The sequence below is a fragment of the Orbicella franksi genome, chromosome 15 (genome assembly GCF_964199315.1).
Source record: "Orbicella franksi chromosome 15, jaOrbFran1.1, whole genome shotgun sequence".
Lineage (NCBI taxonomy): Eukaryota > Metazoa > Cnidaria > Anthozoa > Scleractinia > Merulinidae > Orbicella > Orbicella franksi.
The window spans coordinates 18,892,847-18,913,455 of NC_138159.1; the positions used below are offsets into that span (position 1 = coordinate 18,892,847).

At 40.5% G+C, this 20,609-nt stretch overlaps 2 protein-coding genes and 1 pseudogene across 2 annotated transcripts in view; all 3 read left to right on the plus strand.

The window, feature by feature from the left end:
• The window catches only part of LOC145469337 (dynein axonemal heavy chain 6-like), a 72,872-nt gene extending 60,529 nt beyond the window's left edge, over positions 1-12,343 (plus strand). The window contains exons 50-62 of the mRNA XM_081453017.1: positions 526-1,570; positions 2,064-2,318; positions 3,178-3,402; positions 4,006-4,216; positions 4,655-4,757; positions 4,882-5,106; positions 6,379-6,576; positions 7,455-7,645; positions 8,561-8,939; positions 9,319-9,556; positions 10,002-10,156; positions 11,286-11,429; positions 11,643-12,343. Of these exons, the coding sequence (XP_081309143.1) occupies positions 526-1,570; positions 2,064-2,318; positions 3,178-3,402; positions 4,006-4,216; positions 4,655-4,757; positions 4,882-5,106; positions 6,379-6,576; positions 7,455-7,645; positions 8,561-8,939; positions 9,319-9,556; positions 10,002-10,156; positions 11,286-11,429; positions 11,643-11,864 (3,591 nt within the window). The 3' untranslated portion in view covers positions 11,865-12,343. The remainder of the gene's footprint in view (positions 1-525; positions 1,571-2,063; positions 2,319-3,177; positions 3,403-4,005; positions 4,217-4,654; positions 4,758-4,881; positions 5,107-6,378; positions 6,577-7,454; positions 7,646-8,560; positions 8,940-9,318; positions 9,557-10,001; positions 10,157-11,285; positions 11,430-11,642) is intronic.
• A 119-nt stretch (positions 12,344-12,462) lies between these two features.
• On the plus strand, positions 12,463-14,067 carry LOC145469346 (uncharacterized; annotated as a pseudogene).
• A 2,317-nt stretch (positions 14,068-16,384) lies between these two features.
• On the plus strand, positions 16,385-19,276 carry LOC145470252 (E3 ubiquitin-protein ligase TRIM45-like). The gene has a single exon (XM_081454083.1). The coding sequence runs from the start codon at positions 16,905-16,907 to the stop codon at positions 19,149-19,151; it is 2,247 nt and encodes a 748-aa protein (XP_081310209.1). The 5' UTR covers positions 16,385-16,904; the 3' UTR covers positions 19,152-19,276.
• The last annotated feature ends 1,333 nt before the right edge of the window (positions 19,277-20,609 follow it).

A 20,609-nucleotide genomic window follows, 5' to 3' on the forward strand; every position in this document is an offset into this window, starting at 1 on the left:
GCTTTAGGGACGATGCCACACAAAGTGTTCGTTGGTACGGATTTATTTGGGCACACTGGTCTCTCAGGGTTGGGTAAAAATAAAATAAAAATAAATAACTTTATTTAAATGTCAAATGTATTTAGCACTGTTGTGCTAATTGAGGACACTGAATAATGAAACAAATATTACAAACAGAACATAAACTATTAAGAATCCCAACTGCTGGGAGGCTGACCAGTTGGCTATTTACACAACGCGGTCGAGGAGTTGAACCCGGGGCTACCGAGAACAAATCCAGATAACGGTAAGGAAGAGGATTTGAACCAGGGACCTCCAGATTTCAAATCCAGCACCCGTACTACTCGGCCACGCCGTCTTCTTCAGCTGTGCATATGGATGCCTGGAGGGGGCAGTGGCAGGTTGCAAAGGCAACCTGAAAAGATTGCTGCCTTCTTCCCCGGCTACCTTTAAGGGAATTACTCTACAAAACCTCAATGGCCACGGAGTTTAAAATCACCTAAATATTTTTTTATCTGTTTGCAGGATTTAAGTGAAAACTTAGACCCATCACTCAATCCAATCCTGGGTAAAAACACAATACAGCGAGGCAATCAAGCCATCATGTTGATCGGTGACGCCGAGATAGAATACAATAGCAACTTCCGGTTATACATGAGCACACCATTGGCCAACCCACACTTTCTACCGGAAGTGTGTATCAAAGTCACGGTCATCGACTTCACCGTCACGCTAGATGGACTGCAGGACCAGCTGTTGTCACGCGTTGTACAAAAGGAGCGACCTAAACTGGAGGATAGCAGGAAGGAACTGCTTCATAGCTTGGTGTCAGATCGGTACAAGTTGAGAGAGTTGGAAGATCGTTCCTTGTCCCTGCTTCATTCGTCGCGCGGTAATATCCTGGACGACGAAGACCTTATCACGACCTTGGACGACAGCAAGAAGATGGCAGACGTCATTCATTCCCGTGTCGTCCAATCAGAAGAGACCGAGGAGAAGATTAACCAGAGCCGCGAGAAGTACCTTCCCGTGGCAACGCGCGGGGCAGTTTTGTACTTTGTCCTCACCGACCTTGCCTATGTGGATATTATGTACCAGTTCTCTCTCCCTTGGTTCACAGACCTCTTCGAAAATTGCATCGAGTCGGCGCAAGATCCTGCGCAGGCGCAACGAAGTGAGTCGCCAATCGCGCCTGGCAGCGCGGGAACGCTTAGGCCAATCCGTAAGGACAAATCCGCCATGTCGACTGTGAACCGTCCCGGCTTCAAAAGACGACAAACCGTCGTTCGACCGAAAGATGCAAACGCGTTGCCCGAGTACCTGCAAGCCTTGGTGGAACTCTTAACCGAAAGCGTGTATCGAATCGTTTCGTATGCACTGTTCGCGCGTCACAAACTAACGTTTTCTTTCATGTTGTGCGTGGGGATCATGCGTCACGCCATGGTGAAGTCACGCGACGCACCTATCGATGAAGCCGAGTGGAATTGGTTTCTACGCGGATCAGCGGTCGCTGCTATTACTGACAGGCTCGAGAATGAGGAGGAGTTTGACGGGGGCTCATTGAGGACAGGTTGATATGTGATTAAATCCTATGTTCTCCCAACTGTACTTAGGGTGTTCAGCCGCCAAAGGTCCACACGGGAGCTATCGTGGTACCTTTCAGGGTACTGAACCGAAAAAAGTCACTGTCAGTTAATGTGTTTTTTTTTTTTCGGCCATGATCAGTGGTGACCGAACGCGCGACGCTCTGGACGAAATCAAAATTCAAAACCAGAAAATTCTGGTTTCGCTTTGACGGTGCGCAAGGGTTCGAGTTCAGTAACAGTTTCTGAACATGCGTTGGTAATGATGATGATGATGATGACGACGACGACGGTGATGATGATGGCGCACTTTTTTATTTCACGTAGAGGTCTCCATTTCTTGTTGTAACGTGGCGTCTGGAAACGGGATTGGTTTGTTCAATAATTTTCAGCGGGGGTTGGGGGAGGGTAGATACTGCTGTAGGGGTACCCCCGGGTATCGAAGTGTTTCTCACTAGATACCCCGTTCTTGTTTTGCAGCGCCTCATGTGAAAGCAGCCGGGACGATGGGTCAGTACATGTCTAAAATGAACAAGTCTCCTGCCTATTGGATCAACGAGTCCAAGTGGAAGGAATGCCTTCAGCTGTCAGCCTCCATTCCTGCCTTTGCTGGGCTGTGTAGTAACATCGCTGTAAATGGGGCCTTTTGGAGCAAGTTCTCGGCAAGTGAAAACCCGTTTACGTTTTTAGAGAACGAACCAAGGCTCCCGGATGAAATAGCTACCCCAGCAGACGGTATGTAGTGTCAATTTACTTGCCCCACGATAATCGAACGATCTCTCTTATGTCACGCAATGCCATGCATGTTTAAACAACTGTCACGTAGTATCAGGATATCTCACTTGTGTCACGCAATGCCATGCATTTTTTAACAACTGTCATCCAATATTGGGAGATCTCACTTATGTCACGTAATGTCATTCTGATTGCAACAGTTGTCACGCAACATCAAAAGATTTCGCTCCTGTCACGGAGTATCAATATCTTGTGAACCTCTCTATAGCGGCGACCTTGGGCAAAGATTTCAGTGACTGTTTAAGAGAAATTAAAATAATGTTTTAAATGATCATAATTTGATCATAAGATTTGGAAAAAAATGGTAACAGCTAAACTGTTTCCAGTAGTTACTTGGAGTCCCTTTTAAAATTTTATCAGAGGGTAAAAAACCCTATCAGCGTTTGTGTGCCATTCAGAAAGAAGAAGTAATTAGAGCGGTTTTCAACTGAATGTCGTGAAACGAAAGTAATCAATCTACCCTCTCACAAAGGACGCAGACAATCCAGTGACTCAAAGCCAATACGCGTAGCCAACAAAAAGCGCGGGAAAACCTGTCCAAGCGAGTTACGATTGGTTCTGGCTTAACTTGTGATTGGTTAAGAAAGTGGCGCGAATTTCTTAAACCAATCACAAAGCGTAGAAATGCAAAACCAACGAAAACGCGATCTACTTTTGAAACCCTTAACACGCAAGGAAAACCGCTCCACATAAGGGACAAACTGCGCGTAATATTTGGAGTGGTTTTCACTGAGAAACGAATTGTACGAAACAGTGTCCAGTGTGTGAAATTCAATCTCTGATTTTCACTGTTTTACAGGTAGAGACCATTCTCCTCATCTTGGCTGGGACGCCTGTTCTCTCACCAGTTTCCAGCGCCTTATCATTGTCAAAGTTTTACGGCCCGAGTGCCTGGTTGAGTCCGTCAGGTTATTTGTTCTCGAGAGAATGGGCTCGAAATTCGTCACGAGTGTTGGGTTTGATCTGCAAGAGATATTTGAAGAGTCTAACAATCGGAAACCACTCATCTTTATACTCTCTCCGGGTAATTGTTTGTTGTTGTTTTATTTTGTAAACGGGTTCGATAGCAAATTAAATTACAATGTAATTTTTAAAATGTATTACTGCCACGTTAAAATCATTTATATTGCTGGCAGTCTATGACATAACGACATAATAGCTAATGTTGGTAATTGAACATGGACATAAATTCATAAAGAAAAGATCAGTTTTTCCTTATATCGTCATGTTCATGCGGTTATGTTGCTATTATGTCATGAAGTCAGGATGTTCACACTGCAAACATAACTTAAGCAAGTGGGAACTAGGCCATACAGTCACGTATTTAGTAAGTTTGTGACTTGTGTAACGCCGATCTTACATGAAATGTGAACATGATATTTTTTCACGCACTCATGCTAAAAAAATGAACGTCCATATGAGGATTTTATACACTGCATACATATAGATAATATAATGTTTTCCACCTAATTATCGCCTCGTAATTTGGTTTACCACTACTTATTTTATAACGTTTTCTTACGAAAGTCTTCCCTTAAAACTCTTGCAAACTTCGTGGCCACAAAAACCTGAAGTGGTGTCGAATTTTTGCGTATGACCGCTGTGAACTATTTTGTCCTGTTTGCAGGCTCAGACCCTACCTCACAGCTTATGCGCTTTGCCAGAGAAACACGTGGAAGTGCGCTGCATTTGGACATGATTTCACTGGGGAGGGGTCAAGGGCCTAGAGCTGAGGAAGCTATCACTAAGGAGTACCAACAGAAAGGAAAATGGGTTTTCTTGCAGAATTGTCATCACGCCGCTTCATTTATGCCTCGCCTTCAGATGATTGTGAGAAGGTGAGGGGAGAGGGGGAGAGTATCAATATTGTCATCTTGGGGGAGGGCATAATTTTTTTATTACGTCACAGTTTGCATCTTTTTCATGCAGTTTCACACCTTTAGTTTCATTGCTTGGTTTTGAATGACATTTTAAAGCACTTAAAACTAGAATTAAGGGTTTTTAAATCGGTTGTACTGTTACTATGGTAACCTATTGTGCCACAGCGTCTTCATCAACGATTGGGCATTTGTGCGATAGCAATATTTTAACATCACTTGATAAAGAGTGGAAGTAATGTACCATTGAAGTATAACCGGCTGTTGGATAGTGCTGGAAACTGTTGTCAGCCAGCTTAAGATGCACGTTAGAAATAGACGTGAATCGCTCTCGAATCAACTTCTGGTAAGGCTGCTCAAAGCAGTATAAATAACGTTTTTTGTTATGGGAATTTTCAGAATATCTCGTCCAGAAACAGAGGTAGATCCAAACTTCCGAATGTGGCTGAGCTCCAAACCAGATCCATCCTTTCCAGTCTCCATCTTACAAGCTGGGCTCAAGGTATTTACTTTCTATTATACCTCCACGGACCTGTGATTGACATATCAATTCTCTTAACTTGCCTTCATACATTTGGCACAGAATTAGTTAGAGGAATTTACTAATGGTTTTTAATTTCTTGTAGATGACCGTTGAACCTCCCCCAGGCATGAAAGCCAACCTGTTACGCTCCTTAGGGGGAGTGGGTGGCGTGGTGACCGAGTCTGTCTGGGAAGACTCGGGGCCTGGGCCTGCATGGAAGAGACTTCTGTTTGGTTTATGTTTCTTCAATGCAGTTGTCCATGAAAGAAAGAAGTTCGGAGCTCTGGGATGGAATATCCCGTATGAGTTCACGGCTTCAGATCTCGAGGTATTTGCCGTTCGTTTGTTTATAGACTATTGCCAGCACTTATTACAAACATTACAAGTCAAATAGCTCTAGGCAAACAGATGGTCCTATTAATCGTGAAATGGCTCAGACATTCTCGAAACACATGATAAATACACCGGTTATATGTATGTTAATCGTCGATGTCGAAAGTGTAAACCTGGGACATTTTCGCATTGTCAGGTCAAACTTCGGGTAGCTCAGCCCTCGTTTCCAATTCTTCCGCAGTTCTGATAAACGTTTCGTTTATTCTCTTTGGAAATGAAAACAGATTTATCTTAGACCAGTGTTAAGGCTATATTATTCAGCGTTTTTTTTATTTTTCAGCCTTTTGTTAAACACTAGATCAATAGTTCCAAGTAATTCCATAACAAAAAGCTTAGACAGTGTTAAATAGTTTAGGTCTAAATCATCGTGTCGCATCAAATAGAGAGGCGCTATATCAAATGGTTGGCGTCAAATTCTACGGATTTCGCTCGAAGTTCGAGCAATAAGTGCAAAAATTATTTACTAAAAATCTACTCATAGTAAGATAACTTTTTGAATACTATTTGAAACAACTCACTTTAGTTCATTCCTCTCTAAGTGACCCCGCGATTAAATTCTCAAGCATTCTCGAGAAAGTTAATGTCAAACCTCGTAAAAATGCTAAATGCGTTAATCAATCAATCAATCAGTCAATGAATGAATGAATCGATCTATCAATCAATCTTTATTTGTACTCACTCTTGCTAAAGAAAAAAAATACAATTTCAATGAAAATATTAAAAGTAAAAATTAGAGTACTAGCTGCCAGGAATAACCATAGGGGATAGTGGAGCCAGGCAGCCAGTTAGCGTTAGCCAGTTAGCCAGTTAACGCCAGGCAGCGTGTGTTATTGTGTTTTAACTAACGCGAAACGTCTGTTTTAATTGAAATATGGATAACTTCAAGTTCGATTTTCCCTTACGGGGTCAGCTTTAGAGCTAAAGTCTCGATAAGTTCTTTCTTAGCTGTATTCACAATATTACCATGCCATGAGGGTTTTTTTTGCCATTATTGCTCCAATGTTCTGCGAAATCATCGTAATCATTTTTAATTAGCTTTTCATAGACATGGGAAATGGCATAAATGTTGAGGGTTAGCGTCACGTAATTTAATAACAGCCTGCGCTACGTTTTCTCTCAGTCCCGCTCAGTAAGAGTTGAAAACTCCTAGGCGCTTTATACTTCAGAAAACCAATAGGCGAAACACCTCTTACTCCTTATGCTGCAGGTGTCGATTTTGATGCTGCACATGCTTCTTACGGAGCATCAGGAAGTGCCTTGGAAAGCTATTAGGTATCTTACAGGTGACATTGTGTATGGCGGCCGAGTCACAGATTACTGGGACCAACGCTGCCTTCAGAGCATCCTGGGAAAGTTTTATTCTCCAGATGCCTTACAAGAAAGCTACGGGTACACAGTGGATTATGTAAGTGTTTCTCTTGTCCTCTGTCTTGTTTTGTTTTGTTTTGTTGTTTTTTTTCTGAAACCTTGGACTCTGAAGGGACACAGTTAGCTTTGGGACCGCGCTGACCTGGACACTAGTTTTTCTCACTTTGAAAAAAGTTCACCTTAACCTGAAATAAAAGTACCTCTAGAAATCCGCTTCAATCTTCGCATTGTTTTGCTTGATTCTGAATCGTTTACTGAAAAACCTGTTTTTTAGTGTGCTTTTGCTCATCCTATGATATTACTTTTATCACATTTGGTTAAAAACAGTACGGATCGCGTCTCTGTGATATGCAAATTACCTATGAAATGATGTCTAAATCGCATGTGCGCCAGCTGACTGTGTCCCTTTAAGACTGCAGCCTATCGTAGCCCCTAGAAAACTTTCCGAATGGTTATGAAGAAGCCGAAAGGACATTTTATTGAGAGAATGGCCGAACACCACACACCAATTTGAACCTTAAACGTAAATCTGAGAGTTACGTGTAAGTTTTTCTTTGTTTTCTGAGCTGGGAAAGGTTTAAAATAACCGAATCTGTAAAAAGGTATGTTATTTTTTTTGAATGATTTTAAGATACGCTCTATTCTGGCTTTGCTGCTGTGTTGTGTGAAACTCTGGTTGGTGAATCCAATGGAACATGGTCATTCAAGCTAAACAGTTTATAAACGAAACTCAAGACACGAAAAATTCAGTTCACATTTCGTTTAACCCACACTGCTTAAATGACGTGCCGGACTTGACTCAACTCTGCTGAAAGACCCGTTCAGATAACGTTGGCCGAGGGTTTCTTCCAATAAACGGAGAGGTCTGGTTTCGAGCTCCCACTCACACACAATATCATCTTCTATACATGACAGGTGTACCGTCCACCACCCCCTGAAATCTCGTTGTCAGTCTGCTGTGAGTACGTTGAAAACCTGCCTACTGTGGACGCTCCCGAACTCTTCGGAATGGACCAGAATGCAGACACAGCCTTCCTTGCTAACCAAGGTAGAGCTCTTACAGCCGACCTTCTAGCAGCTCAACCAAGGCTCACGGCGGCTGTCGGGTACGTAATCTGTGTTTATGGTGCTGAAGCCACCAGAAAACGTCGTCTAAATAAAGCAATTGAATTTTGTCTAGTAGGTCCTTTTCAGTGAGAGAGGGGATGTACTAATGGTTATTGGGTTGCGCTCCAGAATTACATCTGACCGGGATTATTTTGTCGTTGTCTCGTGCAAAGCACGTTTCTCTCTCAACGTCTCTTGTAACTAAAACTGTTGGAGCGATCTGTGCTCATAGTTCTTTAAAAGCCCAAAGACCGGCCGACGAAAGAGCAATTAAAAGGCATTGTGTACAAAGTGACCTGTAGGACATGTTCTTTCACGTATGTCGGGGAAAGCAGAAGAAATTGGAAATCTCAGAGGACCGAACACAAGCCCGGAACCAATGGAAATGTCAATTCCGCAATTAAACAGCATGCGGAAACCGGCCACGATATACATCCTATTTACGCCAATATTCTTGAAACAGGTGTGAGCGGCAAGAACAAAAGACTGTTTCTGGAATCCTTGCACTCTTTCTCAGGCAAAAACTCCGTAAATGAAAGAGCACCCTTCCCAAGGATTTACGCGTTACTGGTTGTCTCCCAAGGGGACAACGAAAAATATATAACGTTCCAGCTTATTAAAATTCTGTGAATCGCGCGAAATCATCATTCTCTGAAGAAGACCGCAGAAAGCGGTCGAAAGTTTAGAGACAATTTTACTTTTCAGGTCTCTTGTAACCTAGGAGTATAAATTATTAATACCTAACTCTAGACAAACCTTATTGCCTCAAAATGTCTCTACTTAAAAAAGCTACCTTGTATGACTGGTTCCTTGACTGTGTCCTCTTGTGGGAGGTGAACGCCTAAGGAAGTTGTCCGTTAGCGAAGTCTCAACATGTTGAAGTGTGTTTTTTTTATCTATCATTTTTATAACAGCTCGAACATAACCAATGATGATATTGTTCTGGATCTTGTGAGAGACACTTTAAAGTACCTCCCTCAACGGGTGGACTCAACTGCTAATGGAGTCACCACTGGCCTGATGGATCCAAGGCTCGGATCTATGTCTCCAGATCGACTGAGGCAGATGACTCAAAAGAAGCTATCCCAGGATCCCCTGGCTGACCATGCCGATCAAACAGCTTACGTCACAGTCTTGAGGCAAGAAATAAACCGGTTTGACAGGTTGCTGGGAATTATTCACACATCGCTGTCGTCATTGCAATTAGCAGTTAAGGGAGAAGTGCTTATGTCTGAGCAGTTAGAAGACGCATACAATGCGTTGCTCAGCAACCGTGTTCCTAAGGCTTGGGAGGTATGTAACTGCTGTAGTATCTTTTGCCTGGTGGAGCGTTTGCATGGAAAAAAATCTATAACTCTTTACCATTTCCCTGTTTCCTGTGTAATTTTTTTTTTTTTTTTAATTTTTTTTTTTTTTCAATTCAACCTTTAATAAAGCGTTTGCAACTTTCTTGTTTGGCTTGTTTCCTGGTACAGGCCCCTCTTCTAACGAATAATTGTATGCTAAAATTTCTTACAATAATTCTTTCTCGAACTCCGCTTTCTCCTAAGAATCACCTTGCCAAACTCAGCCATAACCCACTTAACCATTTGAAGATGTCGTTTTGTTTCTTGTTTACCAAACGTTGTTTTTTGTTAGAGTGTTAAACGTTCAAAAATGTCTTTTATTACAGCAAGCAGCCTATGAATCTTGCAAGCCGCTTGGAGCTTGGGTAGACAATTTGGCCAAAAGAGTCGACTTTTTCAGCAGTTGGCTGGACTTAGTCCGACAAGACAAAACATCCAAGTCGCGGATGTCACGTGAATCTGGTATGACGTCAACACCAACCCCCAGCCAATCATCAATGTCCGTCTCTCCACCACGTGATCATCCTAATGCTTTCTGGCTACCAGCTTTCTTTTTTCCACAAGGTAATCTAAATGGAAGCTGTTTTACGGTCTTTACCTCTTGAGGAAAATCAGCTTCCATTTCGTTCAAGTCGCTATTCTAAATCCGCCTCAATCTCCCCACAAACCACCAGCATTCTTGTTCTCTGTAGTTCATATTCAAGAGACCGAACATCTCTTTTACTTTTACCCACAAAGGGACAAATCTGCGTCTACCATTTTTTTGTAATTGTTTCGTCAAAGTGAATACTTTCAAATTTATCATGACTCTCCAGAGAAAACAAAACAAAATCCTCGCCAAATTGAATTTGATCGTTTTCCCTGTAACGTGCCGAAACTTGGTACTAAAATATCTCTATTATAACCTTGGCATGATACTCAGACACTTAAATAAAGTTCGTTCGTTTGTTTGTTTTTTTCTTTACATGTAGTAAAGCCTAATCTTTCTCGTTTTCCACTGTTTGGTTAGGTTTTCTCACAGCCGTATTACAGACTCATGCGCGTGAGCGAAACGTTCCAGTCGACTCGCTAAGTTTCTGTTACCGAGTGCTGAACGAGAAGTGGACAAACCATGAACGAGTTCACACTGAAAGCAATGTTGATTTTAAACGAGTTGCCTTCCAGGTGAGAGTATTTCTGTAGTGTGACTAGGTAACCTAAGGGTGGAGTCTTCTTGAATTTTAATGATACTGGATGAAATCATGGTCAGTAAAGTAAGGGTTATGAAGCCCGGCAAACTTGAAAGGAGCAAAGAAAGATGGCTAGATTTAGTAGTAACAATCTTTTATTAGGAAGCTCCATCACTAAAAGTGGTTTACATAGAGGTCCTAATACTAGATATATACTATATAATGATACAATTAAAATCTATAAATTAGAGCTAAAACCGAAATAAATAATATTTACAACATATACACTACAGAGATTAAAAAAAAAAAATAATAATAATAATAATAATAATAATTAATTATAAAAAGCAGAAAAAAGACACTTCTTAAAAATTGGCAAATTTGCTGAGTTTCTTACAGTTCTCTCTAACTCATTGAAGTCTTTGAAACAGTGGTACCGTGAACGTTGTTTTCCCCAATTGTATTGGATTTTGGGGAGCTTTATAGTATCTTTATTGCGAGTATTGTAGGAGTGCAGATCACTTTTTTTTACAATGTCCAAGGATTGATCGAGTTGGCCATTAGCACACTTGTATGCATATATACATCGATGACATTTCCTACGTTCTTCGAGATTCAGCCATCTCAAGACTGTTAATGCATCAGTGGATGAGGATTGAAGTGATCTATCTATCCGGAAGATCCACGACCGTGCACAATCTTTTGTTTTGCGCTCATACACTATGCACGAATTACGTCACCAACACGTTTCTATTGGTTGGTTCTTCAGTCACAAGTAAACAACCATTGTGTTTTGTGCACGGTCAAGGCCAAAAAAAATAAACAACAAATTAACTTCTCGGGTTTCATAACCATTCCTCTCTATTTACTATGATGAAATAACACCGAAAATAGACTTCCCCAGTACATGTACCAGAACATTTCTCGTTGAGGGTAGCTTTCATCAATGTCATCTGTCAATTATCAAATAAAATCATCATTAAATCCTTATTTTTCCATATTCGCTCTAAAGCCACTAATCCTTTCTCCGATTTGCTCTCCTTCGTACAACTCTTCAACATCACCAAATTCAGTTTCCATGGAACCTCCAAGTTTAACTCTATTAACATTACGTTTATCCCCAGGGTACTCCCCGAGAGGAAGGATCTGTAATATTTGGTCTCTATCTGGATGGAGCATCATGGGATTCCTCAGGGGGCTGTTTGCAGGATTCTTTATCTGGCCAGCGGTTTTACCCATTGCCTAAACTGCTTGTCACTCCTACACAGGTAATAATTCTAGATCCCACACCCAGAAAACCTTGCGGCAGAGAAATTTGTCCCAGATCCCTTTGAAATTCACACGTCTGTAATTTAGATTTTGTGACAGATGTGATATATGTTATTTACGGACTGAATTGATTGCTTAACAACTGCTATGGATATTGCTCGAACTCCAAAACAGGCGCTGAAAAGTGTAACTCTTGACTTTGTAACTTTCAGCAAAACTCATCAACAACACCTGAAGCAAAAGGAAAAGAAGACCAAGAAGACGAACTCGACTTGTACGACTGTCCGCTGTACAGAACTTCTCTTCGCGCCAGCTCTCTCACGTCCACCGGTCACACCACAAACTTTGTCACGTCTGTGAATCTGCCGTCTGTTCAGCCAGCGGACCACTGGATTACTCGAGGAGTGGCTCTGCTTTGTCAACTGGACGAATGACGTCATCTGTATCCAGATGGAACTATTTTAATGTTTAAACTTGATGCAGTTTTAAAGTAGCTTTGATATGAATTTCTCGAAAAGTTTTAAATCATACTTTGGTGCAACACGACCGAGATAATAGAAAGTAATTGATCTACAGCATTGATGTCACGCAACAGTTGTTTCGTGACAATCCAAGTAACGCGTTAGTCGGTCTTTAGTGTCGCCATTATCTCTTTACTGCAAATTACACGTCTATGATTATATTATTTCTGGGCCTGCCTTTTCATGGTCGGTCCATGAAAGGTAAAGAGGAACTTTTTTTATAAGCGAGAGCCAATATTATTATTTTGCTCTCGGAAATTTTATTCCATAAAAAGTCAAAATTGCGTGGAACTTTTTAAAGTATTTTTAGACCTACAAGCATAGTGTAAACTTGACCGAGTGAAGTATATTTATTCAGAATAACAGTATTTAAAATAAAAGAGTTCCAAACAGTGTTGCTGTTCTTTTTTTGTGATCAATGTTTTCCTGATATCTGATCAGCGATATCAAACTGGGTGAATCAAGGTCACATTCTTAGGAATCAGTATCTAAGACAAAATGACAAACAAAGGCTCTTAAAGCAACGAACCATGGTTGATGGTTGGCTCACGAAAGAGAAAAGATTATCATAATAAACAGCGCTTCCGAGAGGAGCTGAAAAAAGAAAGACACAAGACTTTATTGTTTCCAGTTGAGTTCCACAAAACCTTGCATTACACGCTTGTCGCTCGCTTGTGGAAGTCGTTCAAGCGAAAAAGTTATCAGAAATAATCTTCGAGGGCGTTGATCAAACTACCAAGTGGTTTTCGGGGGTTATCTTGCCAAAAGATGTTGAAGACTGTCAACACCGAACAAATTGGAACACTGGAAATACTGCAGCAAACTCAAGCAAGTCAATCTGTCGCTGAAGGGAAAGGCATCCAAGAAAGAAATGTCGGAGTTGAAGCAGAGTTTGTTCTGACCACTAGAAACGTAGAGGGAGAGCATTGTTACAATAAACATGACCTTGTAACCGTAGAGTTCAGGGACGAACAAGGACGAGAATGCGCGACGCAAGTGCGAATAAATGACAATAAGGATGGAAGGTACAAAATCTCCTATTCACCGAAAGATCAAGGCAAATACAAAGTGACAGTAAAGGTTAAAGGCAAACACGTTCTTGATAGTCCTTTTTCTACTGAGGTGAAATTATTTCAGTTAAGACCTGTTTCTTTCTTTTGGAAAAGAAGGTTCGTCTGTCGGAATGTTTAAGAATCCCTGGGGGGTGGCAGTGAATGCCAGGGACGAGATAGCTGTAACTAATTGGGGGACCCACAGCGTTCAAATCTTCAAGATTGATGGGAAATTCTTAAGATCTTTTGGTCGGAAAGGTAACAAAATGGGCGAATTTAAGTATCCAGCGGGAATAACTTTTCATAAAAATGGAAATATTTTCGTAGTAGACCAGGGTAACCATAGGATCCAGATTTTCAGTGGGGAGGGTGAATACGTGGGTATGTTTGGTGGGAAAGGAAGCCTTGATAGTCGGCTTTCGGATCCTTGAGGTTTATCTGTAGACAGAGATGGAAATATCATTGTTGCTGATACAGGCAACAAACTGATTAAGATCTTTTCTCCTGATGGCAAGTTTCTAACGAAGATAGGTGGGCAGGGTTCTTTTACTTTTCCTATCCACTGTGTTCAGTGTGATAGATATCTCATAGTGTCAGACCGAGACGAACATTGTCTTGAAGTTTACGACAGGAATGGAAACTTTCAGCACAAGTTTGGAAAGCAGGGTGAAGAGGACGGGGAGTTAACTTATCCCCGTTGTTTGTCATTGACCAAGTCAGGACACCTGATGGTCTGTGATTCAGGTAATCATAGAATACAAGTATTTCAACTCAGTGGAAAGTTTGTTGGCAAGTTTGGAAGAAAGGGCAGTAATTTAGGAGAATTCAATTGGCTAAGGTCTGTGGCAGTTCTCAGTAATGGCCGAATTGTTGTGTCTGACAAGAATAACCATCGCATCCAGATACTGGAGTGAACACTGTCCTTTACAAACAAAAAAAACCCAGTAATTATGGGATTATTTTCAGGGATTAAAAATTCATTTTAATATTAAGTTTTTTTTAATTTGTAGAAAATCTTTTCCGTGATGAAAGGCTAGAGATGCGGCATTCACGTAATTGCTGGTGGTTTGGTTCTGTATCGGTTGGACTGTTCTATTATTGTTTTCGGGGTAGGGGGAACGGGTGGGTGGGTGACAAAAACAAATGTGTCTCTTGCAGATGGATGGGATGAATAACTACATCTATTAAGTTGTATTGTCTGAATTATTTTTTAGGAAAAGAAACCGTTTGTTTGTTTGCTCTACAACTGCGTACATTAATTAATAGAGTGACTAGCAATTCAAAATAAGAAAGTAATAAAACCACTTTTTGGATTAATTGCTTAATTCTTAATTTAAAGAAACATATCGTTTCTAAAATGATTCCTATATTCTGACATTTAATTATCTTTATGATGTTTTTATAGCAAGTTTGTTTTAGGGATTAGCAGGTTATTGACGGTCAGTCATGTACTGGAAAATATCTAGTGTAATGAAAATTGCTTCAATGAACTTACTGAGTTACTATTTGCCTTGAAGTTTGTATTTTCCTAATACTCAATAACAGTATTTGTTAGCTACAGTGCTACAGTTAAACCCCACTTTACGAATGACTGCTTAATACGGACACCTGGAGATGAAGGAAATTGATTTTAGCTCTTAGCTCCAACATCTTCTGTTAACTTGACCAGCTTAAGAGAGACGTCTGGATTATATCAACACTTAGCGTGCTCCCGACGGTGTCCGAGAAAACGGGGTTCGACTTTATCTGTAGGTTAATATATATTTTTAAAGTTTACATCTCTAGCTTTGGTTTATTGGAACTTTAGAGTTAGCTGCTTTAATGGTAAAACGTTTTATAGAAAGAGCTGTTAGCAATGATGAACAATGGTGAATAGCTTTGAACATAAAATAATTGTAAAATATTCATTTACTTTCACGATGTGAGAAACTGAAATAAAGTGTAAGTTAAGTGAAACTGTAATATGCCTTCAGTTATCACTGTTGCTCGAGGAGCGAATTGTTTTGTTTACTTTTAAGAGAAATTTGCGAGCCAAAGGTGAAATCCATAAACTAATAACAACAGAACGAAAGCAATGTTTCCTTTGTACTGAGCAAACAATAATCTTTGTTGTATTTGTTCCTTTACAACTTCGCTCATAGATCTTACAAACATGGTTTTTATTTTCGGCTCATGAACTCGAGTAATGACCGGAAGGAGTGCACCAAAGCGAGAACACCCTCGCGGGTTACTACAAGCGAGGAAAAGGAAAGAGCGCCTGCAAGAGAGGGACAGGGAAATTCATTTCCTTCCCCGAACATCGCTCAAACTCGCGCCATATTATTCCTCAAGCGCTTGCTATGCAGATAATGAAAACGGAGAAACTAACAAACTGTTAATTAACGAATGGAGACCTTATCGATGAGCATAACATGAACCTTGGTTTGATTTCTCTCGTTCTTCTGTTTACTTGCGTTTCCGGGATGGAAACGTGTATCGTTGTAAGAATTGTAGACGAGTATAGCTTACTACTAAAGTAACCTATAAATAACAAGCCACAAGGCAAGACACAAAAAGTATATTTGACGGCTAGCGGCTAAAAATAGTGAGGTTTTGTCCCTTAGTGAGACCAGAAGCATGGATTTACGCCCCTTAGCGAGCCGACGAACATCCATCCCCGACTATTTCACATGAGAGTCCCCTCCGATCCACCACGCGGAAAGCGAGCCAAACTCCAGATTAAGCAGTCCGGGTATAAGCAGTGGGCAGTGACAGTGTGGACAATTGATGGGGAAGTGCCCCCCCCCCGACATTTTACTGTTGTAGTGCCTCTCGTCACACAAGAGTGTACCACCATGCACCAAACTGTTGGGACAAACTAAGAAAATGTTGGGAGGAAAGTAACCTGTGTTGGACTAGCATCCAATCCGGGGGAAGCCGCAATACTCTGGACTGCTTTATACCACGCAAGTCAGGATGAGTTCCAGCAGTGTTGGTCAGTTTGGCTAAAGTGTGACATCACTCCATTATTAACTGAAAATAGCTCACTATTTCAGTGTGGTCAGCTGTTACAAATCACAACAGCTCTTAATTCAAACTTGCTACTGATTTTTACCGTCCAAAGAAAAAGATCGATATCAAATTTCTTCTTAATGAGTCACGATATTTCTTTAAATAATTTTGAGAGAATCTGGGTTTTAGTCAAACGCTTTTAACTGTGATGATTGAGTCTTGTATTCCCATAACGTGTCTTTTTACATTTGCCATAAGATTGTAAGGAGAAATGAGGCTTTCATCACAGGCAGAGATAAAACGGAAAGATTTTAGAGGATGTATAGCATGCCATTGCCATATGAAAATTACAGTCCATAATGACATAAGTTGTTTTGATCATAACAGACTGCCAAGAAGCATTTTTCCTCTCGTGAGAGATCGACGCGCGGCGTGCGAACCAGCTCACGAGGGACGCGTGACTCGCAGATAATCGCGAGTCTTCGCGAGTCCGTAGAGATTGTAAGTTCAAACCATTGCTTGAAGTTCTGTCTGACCAACAGACCCTAACAAAATGAGCTGTCCATCTTTTGCGCGTGATCAAAACAAATGAAGCCTATTCGGACAGAAAGGAATTGAAATACAGACTCCAAAGAATTTCTCTTTTGTTCTGATCAATGTTTTAGTGACATCTGATCAACGAGCTTAAACGATGTACCTCGGGGTCACATTCTTAGGAATCAGTATCCAAGACAAAATGACAAAGGCTCTTTAAAGCAACGTTCCATGATTGGCTTGAACAAGCGAAAAGATTAGCATAATAAACAGCCACGATTCCAAGAAGAGCTAAAAAAAGAAAGTCACAAGACTTCATTGTTTCGGGTTGAGTTCCGCGAAAACCTTGCTTTACTCGCTTGTTGCTGAACACGACATGGATATCAAAACGTTGCTCCATAATCTCCGTGAAGAAGTGTCTTGCTCGGTGTGTTCCGACATATTTACCGATCCAAAACATCTGCCATGTTTACACAGTTTCTGTCTGCAGTGCTTGAAACAATGGCATAGGACGAGTCATGGCCGCGACACCATCAGATGCCCAAATTGTCAAGCCGTTAGCAGAGTACCTGAAAGTGGCGATCTGAAAGATCTTCCAACCAGTTTTTATCTGAATGGCTTGATTGATGTGCTGGCAATCAAAGAGTGTAGAAGTAGTCAAGTAAGATGTGGGAACTGCGAGAAGAAAAGCTCTGCCACTTCTTATTGTTTCCAGTGTTGCATATTTCACTGTCAAGAGTGCGTAACTGCACACAACATCATGCGAAGCAATAAAGATCATCGTGTTCTGGCGCTGAAAGACTTTGAAGACAAGGACTATGAGGATGTGCTAAAGCGACCTGTGTTCTGTACAAAGCAACGGCACGAGAAAGAAGAGCTAAAGTATTTTTGTAAGAACTGTGAAGCGGCCGTTTGCCAATCTTGTGTTTTGATGGATCATCCTGGTCATTCTTTGGAGCACATAGAAGACGAAGCTGAAAGACAAAAGATTGAAATGAAATCAATGATTGAAACACAGAAGCGTAATTTACAAGCAAAGCTGACTGCTGTTAGTAAACTTGATGAAGACTACGCGAAGATCATACAACGAGGCGAAGAGGTAAAGAGGGACGTTCAGAGGACTGTTGACAATTTAATTGCCAATATTGAAGCGAAGAAACAGACTATTTTTGCAGCGGTGGAAGACCAAACAAAGAAATCACTCGAAAGTCTAACAACCCAGAAGACCGAGATCGAGAATCAAATAGAGGTGATCAAATCAACGTTGGATAAAGCTGATAAAGTTTTGACACGAAGTGCAAACGCTGAAGTCGTTCAAGTAAAAAAGTCATTACAAACAATCTTGGAGGGAGTTGATCAAACTACTAAGCCAACTGAGCGTGACCTGAAAGATCTTCCGATTTTAGTTTTCGTGCCAAATCTAAAGATGTTGAAGACTGTCAACACCGAAGAAATTGGAACACTGAAAATACTGCAGCAAACTGAAGCTAGTCAATCCGTCGCTGAGGGCAAAGGACTCGAAAAAGGAACTGTTGGAGTTGAAGCACAGTTTGTTCTGACCACTAGAAACGCAGAGGGAGAGCAGTGTTACAATAAACATGATCGTGTAACGGTAGAGATCAGCGACGAAGAAGGACGAGAATGCGCGACGGAAGTGCGAATAAATGACAATAAGGATGGAAGCTACAAAATCAGCTATTCACCCAAAGATCAAGGCAAATACAAAGTGACAGTAAAGGTAAACGGAGGACATGTTCTTGATAGTCCTTTTTCCACTGATGTGAAATTATTTCAGTTAAGACCTGCTTTTTCTTTTGGAATAGCAGGTTCGTCTGTCGGAATGTTTAAGTATCCCTGGGGGGTGGCAGTGAATGCCAGGGACGAGATAGCTGTAACTGATTGTTGGAACCACAGAGTTCAAATCTTCAAGAGTGATGGGAAATTCTTAAGATCGTTTGGTCGGGAAGGTAACAAAGCGGGCGAATTTAAGTATCCTTTGGGAATAACGTTTCATACAAATGGAAATATTTTCGTAGCAGACCAGGATAACCATAGGATCCAGATTTTCAGTGGGGAGGGTGAGTACGTGGGTATGTTTGGTGGGAAAGGAAGCCTTGATAGTCAGCTCTCTGATCCTTGTGGTTTATCTGTAGACAGTGATGGAAACATCATTGTTGCTGATGAAGGTAACAGCATGATTAAGATCTTTTCTCCTGATGGCAAGTTTCTAACGAAGATAGGTGGGCGGGGCTCTTTTACTTTTCCTTTCCACTGTGTTCAGTGTGATAGATATCTCATAGTGTCAGACTTCAAAGAACACTGTATAAAGGTTTTTAATTGTAATGGAGACTTTCAGTACAAGTTTGGAAAGCAGGGTGGAGGGGACGGGGAGTTTAATCATCCCCATTGTTTGTCAGTGACCAAGTCAGGACACCTGATGGTCTGTGATTTAGGTAATAATAGAATACAAGTATTTGAACTCAGTGGAAAGTTTGTTGGCAAGTTTGGAAGAAAGGGCAGTAATTTAGGAGAATTCATTAATCCAGCGTCTGTAGCTGTTCTCAGTAATGGCCGAATTGTTGTGAGCGACCCAGATAACCATCGCATCGAGATACTGGAGTGAGCACTGTACTTTATGAAAAAAGAGAAACTCCAGGACATTAATTCAAAATTCAAAATTCAAAATTTATTTTAGTTTTCAGTTTGTTTAATATGTGGAATTATTTTCTGTGATAAAACGTTAGAGATGGTGTGGCTCTGTATCGGTTGAACTGTTCTATAATTGTTTTGGGTTAGGTGGGACGGGTGGGTGGGTGACAAAAACAAATTTGTGTGTCTTGCAGTTGGATGGGAATAATAAGTACATCTCTTAAGTTGTATTGTATGAATTATTTTGAAGGACAAGAAAAAAACCTTTTTTTTTTGTTTACTTTACCAGTGGTTATATTATATAATAGAGTGACTAGCAAAATAAGAAAGTTATAAAACCACTTTATGGATTAATTGTTGTAATACGAACCTCCACTATAGGAGAAAAGGCTGTTTAGAGGATTTGCCTTTTCTTAATTTAAAGAAGAAACATTTTGTTTCTCAAATGATTACTATACTCTTTGACATTTAATTATCTTTATGATGTTTTTATAGCAAGTTTGTTTTAGGGATTAGCAGGTTATTGACAGTCAGGTATGTACTGAAAAATATGTAGTACAAAGAACATTGCTTCAATGAACTTACCGAGTTACTAATTGCCTTGACGTTTGTATTTTCCTTATACTCAATAGCAGACGGTATTTGTTAGCTGCAGTGCTACAGTTAAACCCCACTTTACGAATGACCGCTTAATACGGACACCTTGAGCCTTATGGAAATTGATTTTAGTTCCTAGCTCCAACATTTTCTGTTAGCTTGACCAGCTTAAGACAGACACCTGGATTATAGCAACACTTAGTGTGCTTCTGACGGTGTTTGAGAAAAAGGGGTTCGACTGTATCTGCAGGTTAAAATATATGTTTTTAAAGTTTGTATTTTTAGCTTTAGTTTATTGGAACTTTAAAGTTAACTGCTTTAATGATAAAAGGTTTCGTAGAAAGAGCTGTTTGCAATGATTAAGAGCAGTAAATAGCTTGATATGAAATAATTGTAAAATCGTCATTTTCTTTGATAATGTAAATAAACAAAGTGTGAGTTCAAGAAAGTTGCTCTTTGCTTTGAGTTTACTTTTTAGTTTCTTATGTGAAAAAAGAAATTGCTAGAGATCGTAAAGAGAGGTTCATAGATTCTCCAGTACAATGGGCCGAATAAGCTTGTTTAATAAGGTTTTATCGTATTTAACTCTGTTCTTTTGTGACTACGTTATAAACTGAAAAAACTTGAGTTTGTTTTGGAGCCATGAAAACGAAATGCACGATAAGTTACGTGGTTATTTGATACATGATTAAGTTTCAGCTTCTTGTTAACACGAGCCCAGGTCGAACCATATCTTTATCTCTTTGTTGCGTTCAGATGCAAAAGATCCACTTCAAAGCGGTTACGTTAACTTTTCCCTCCCTACAGAACTCTTGCACACTACTCTTAGCTAGCG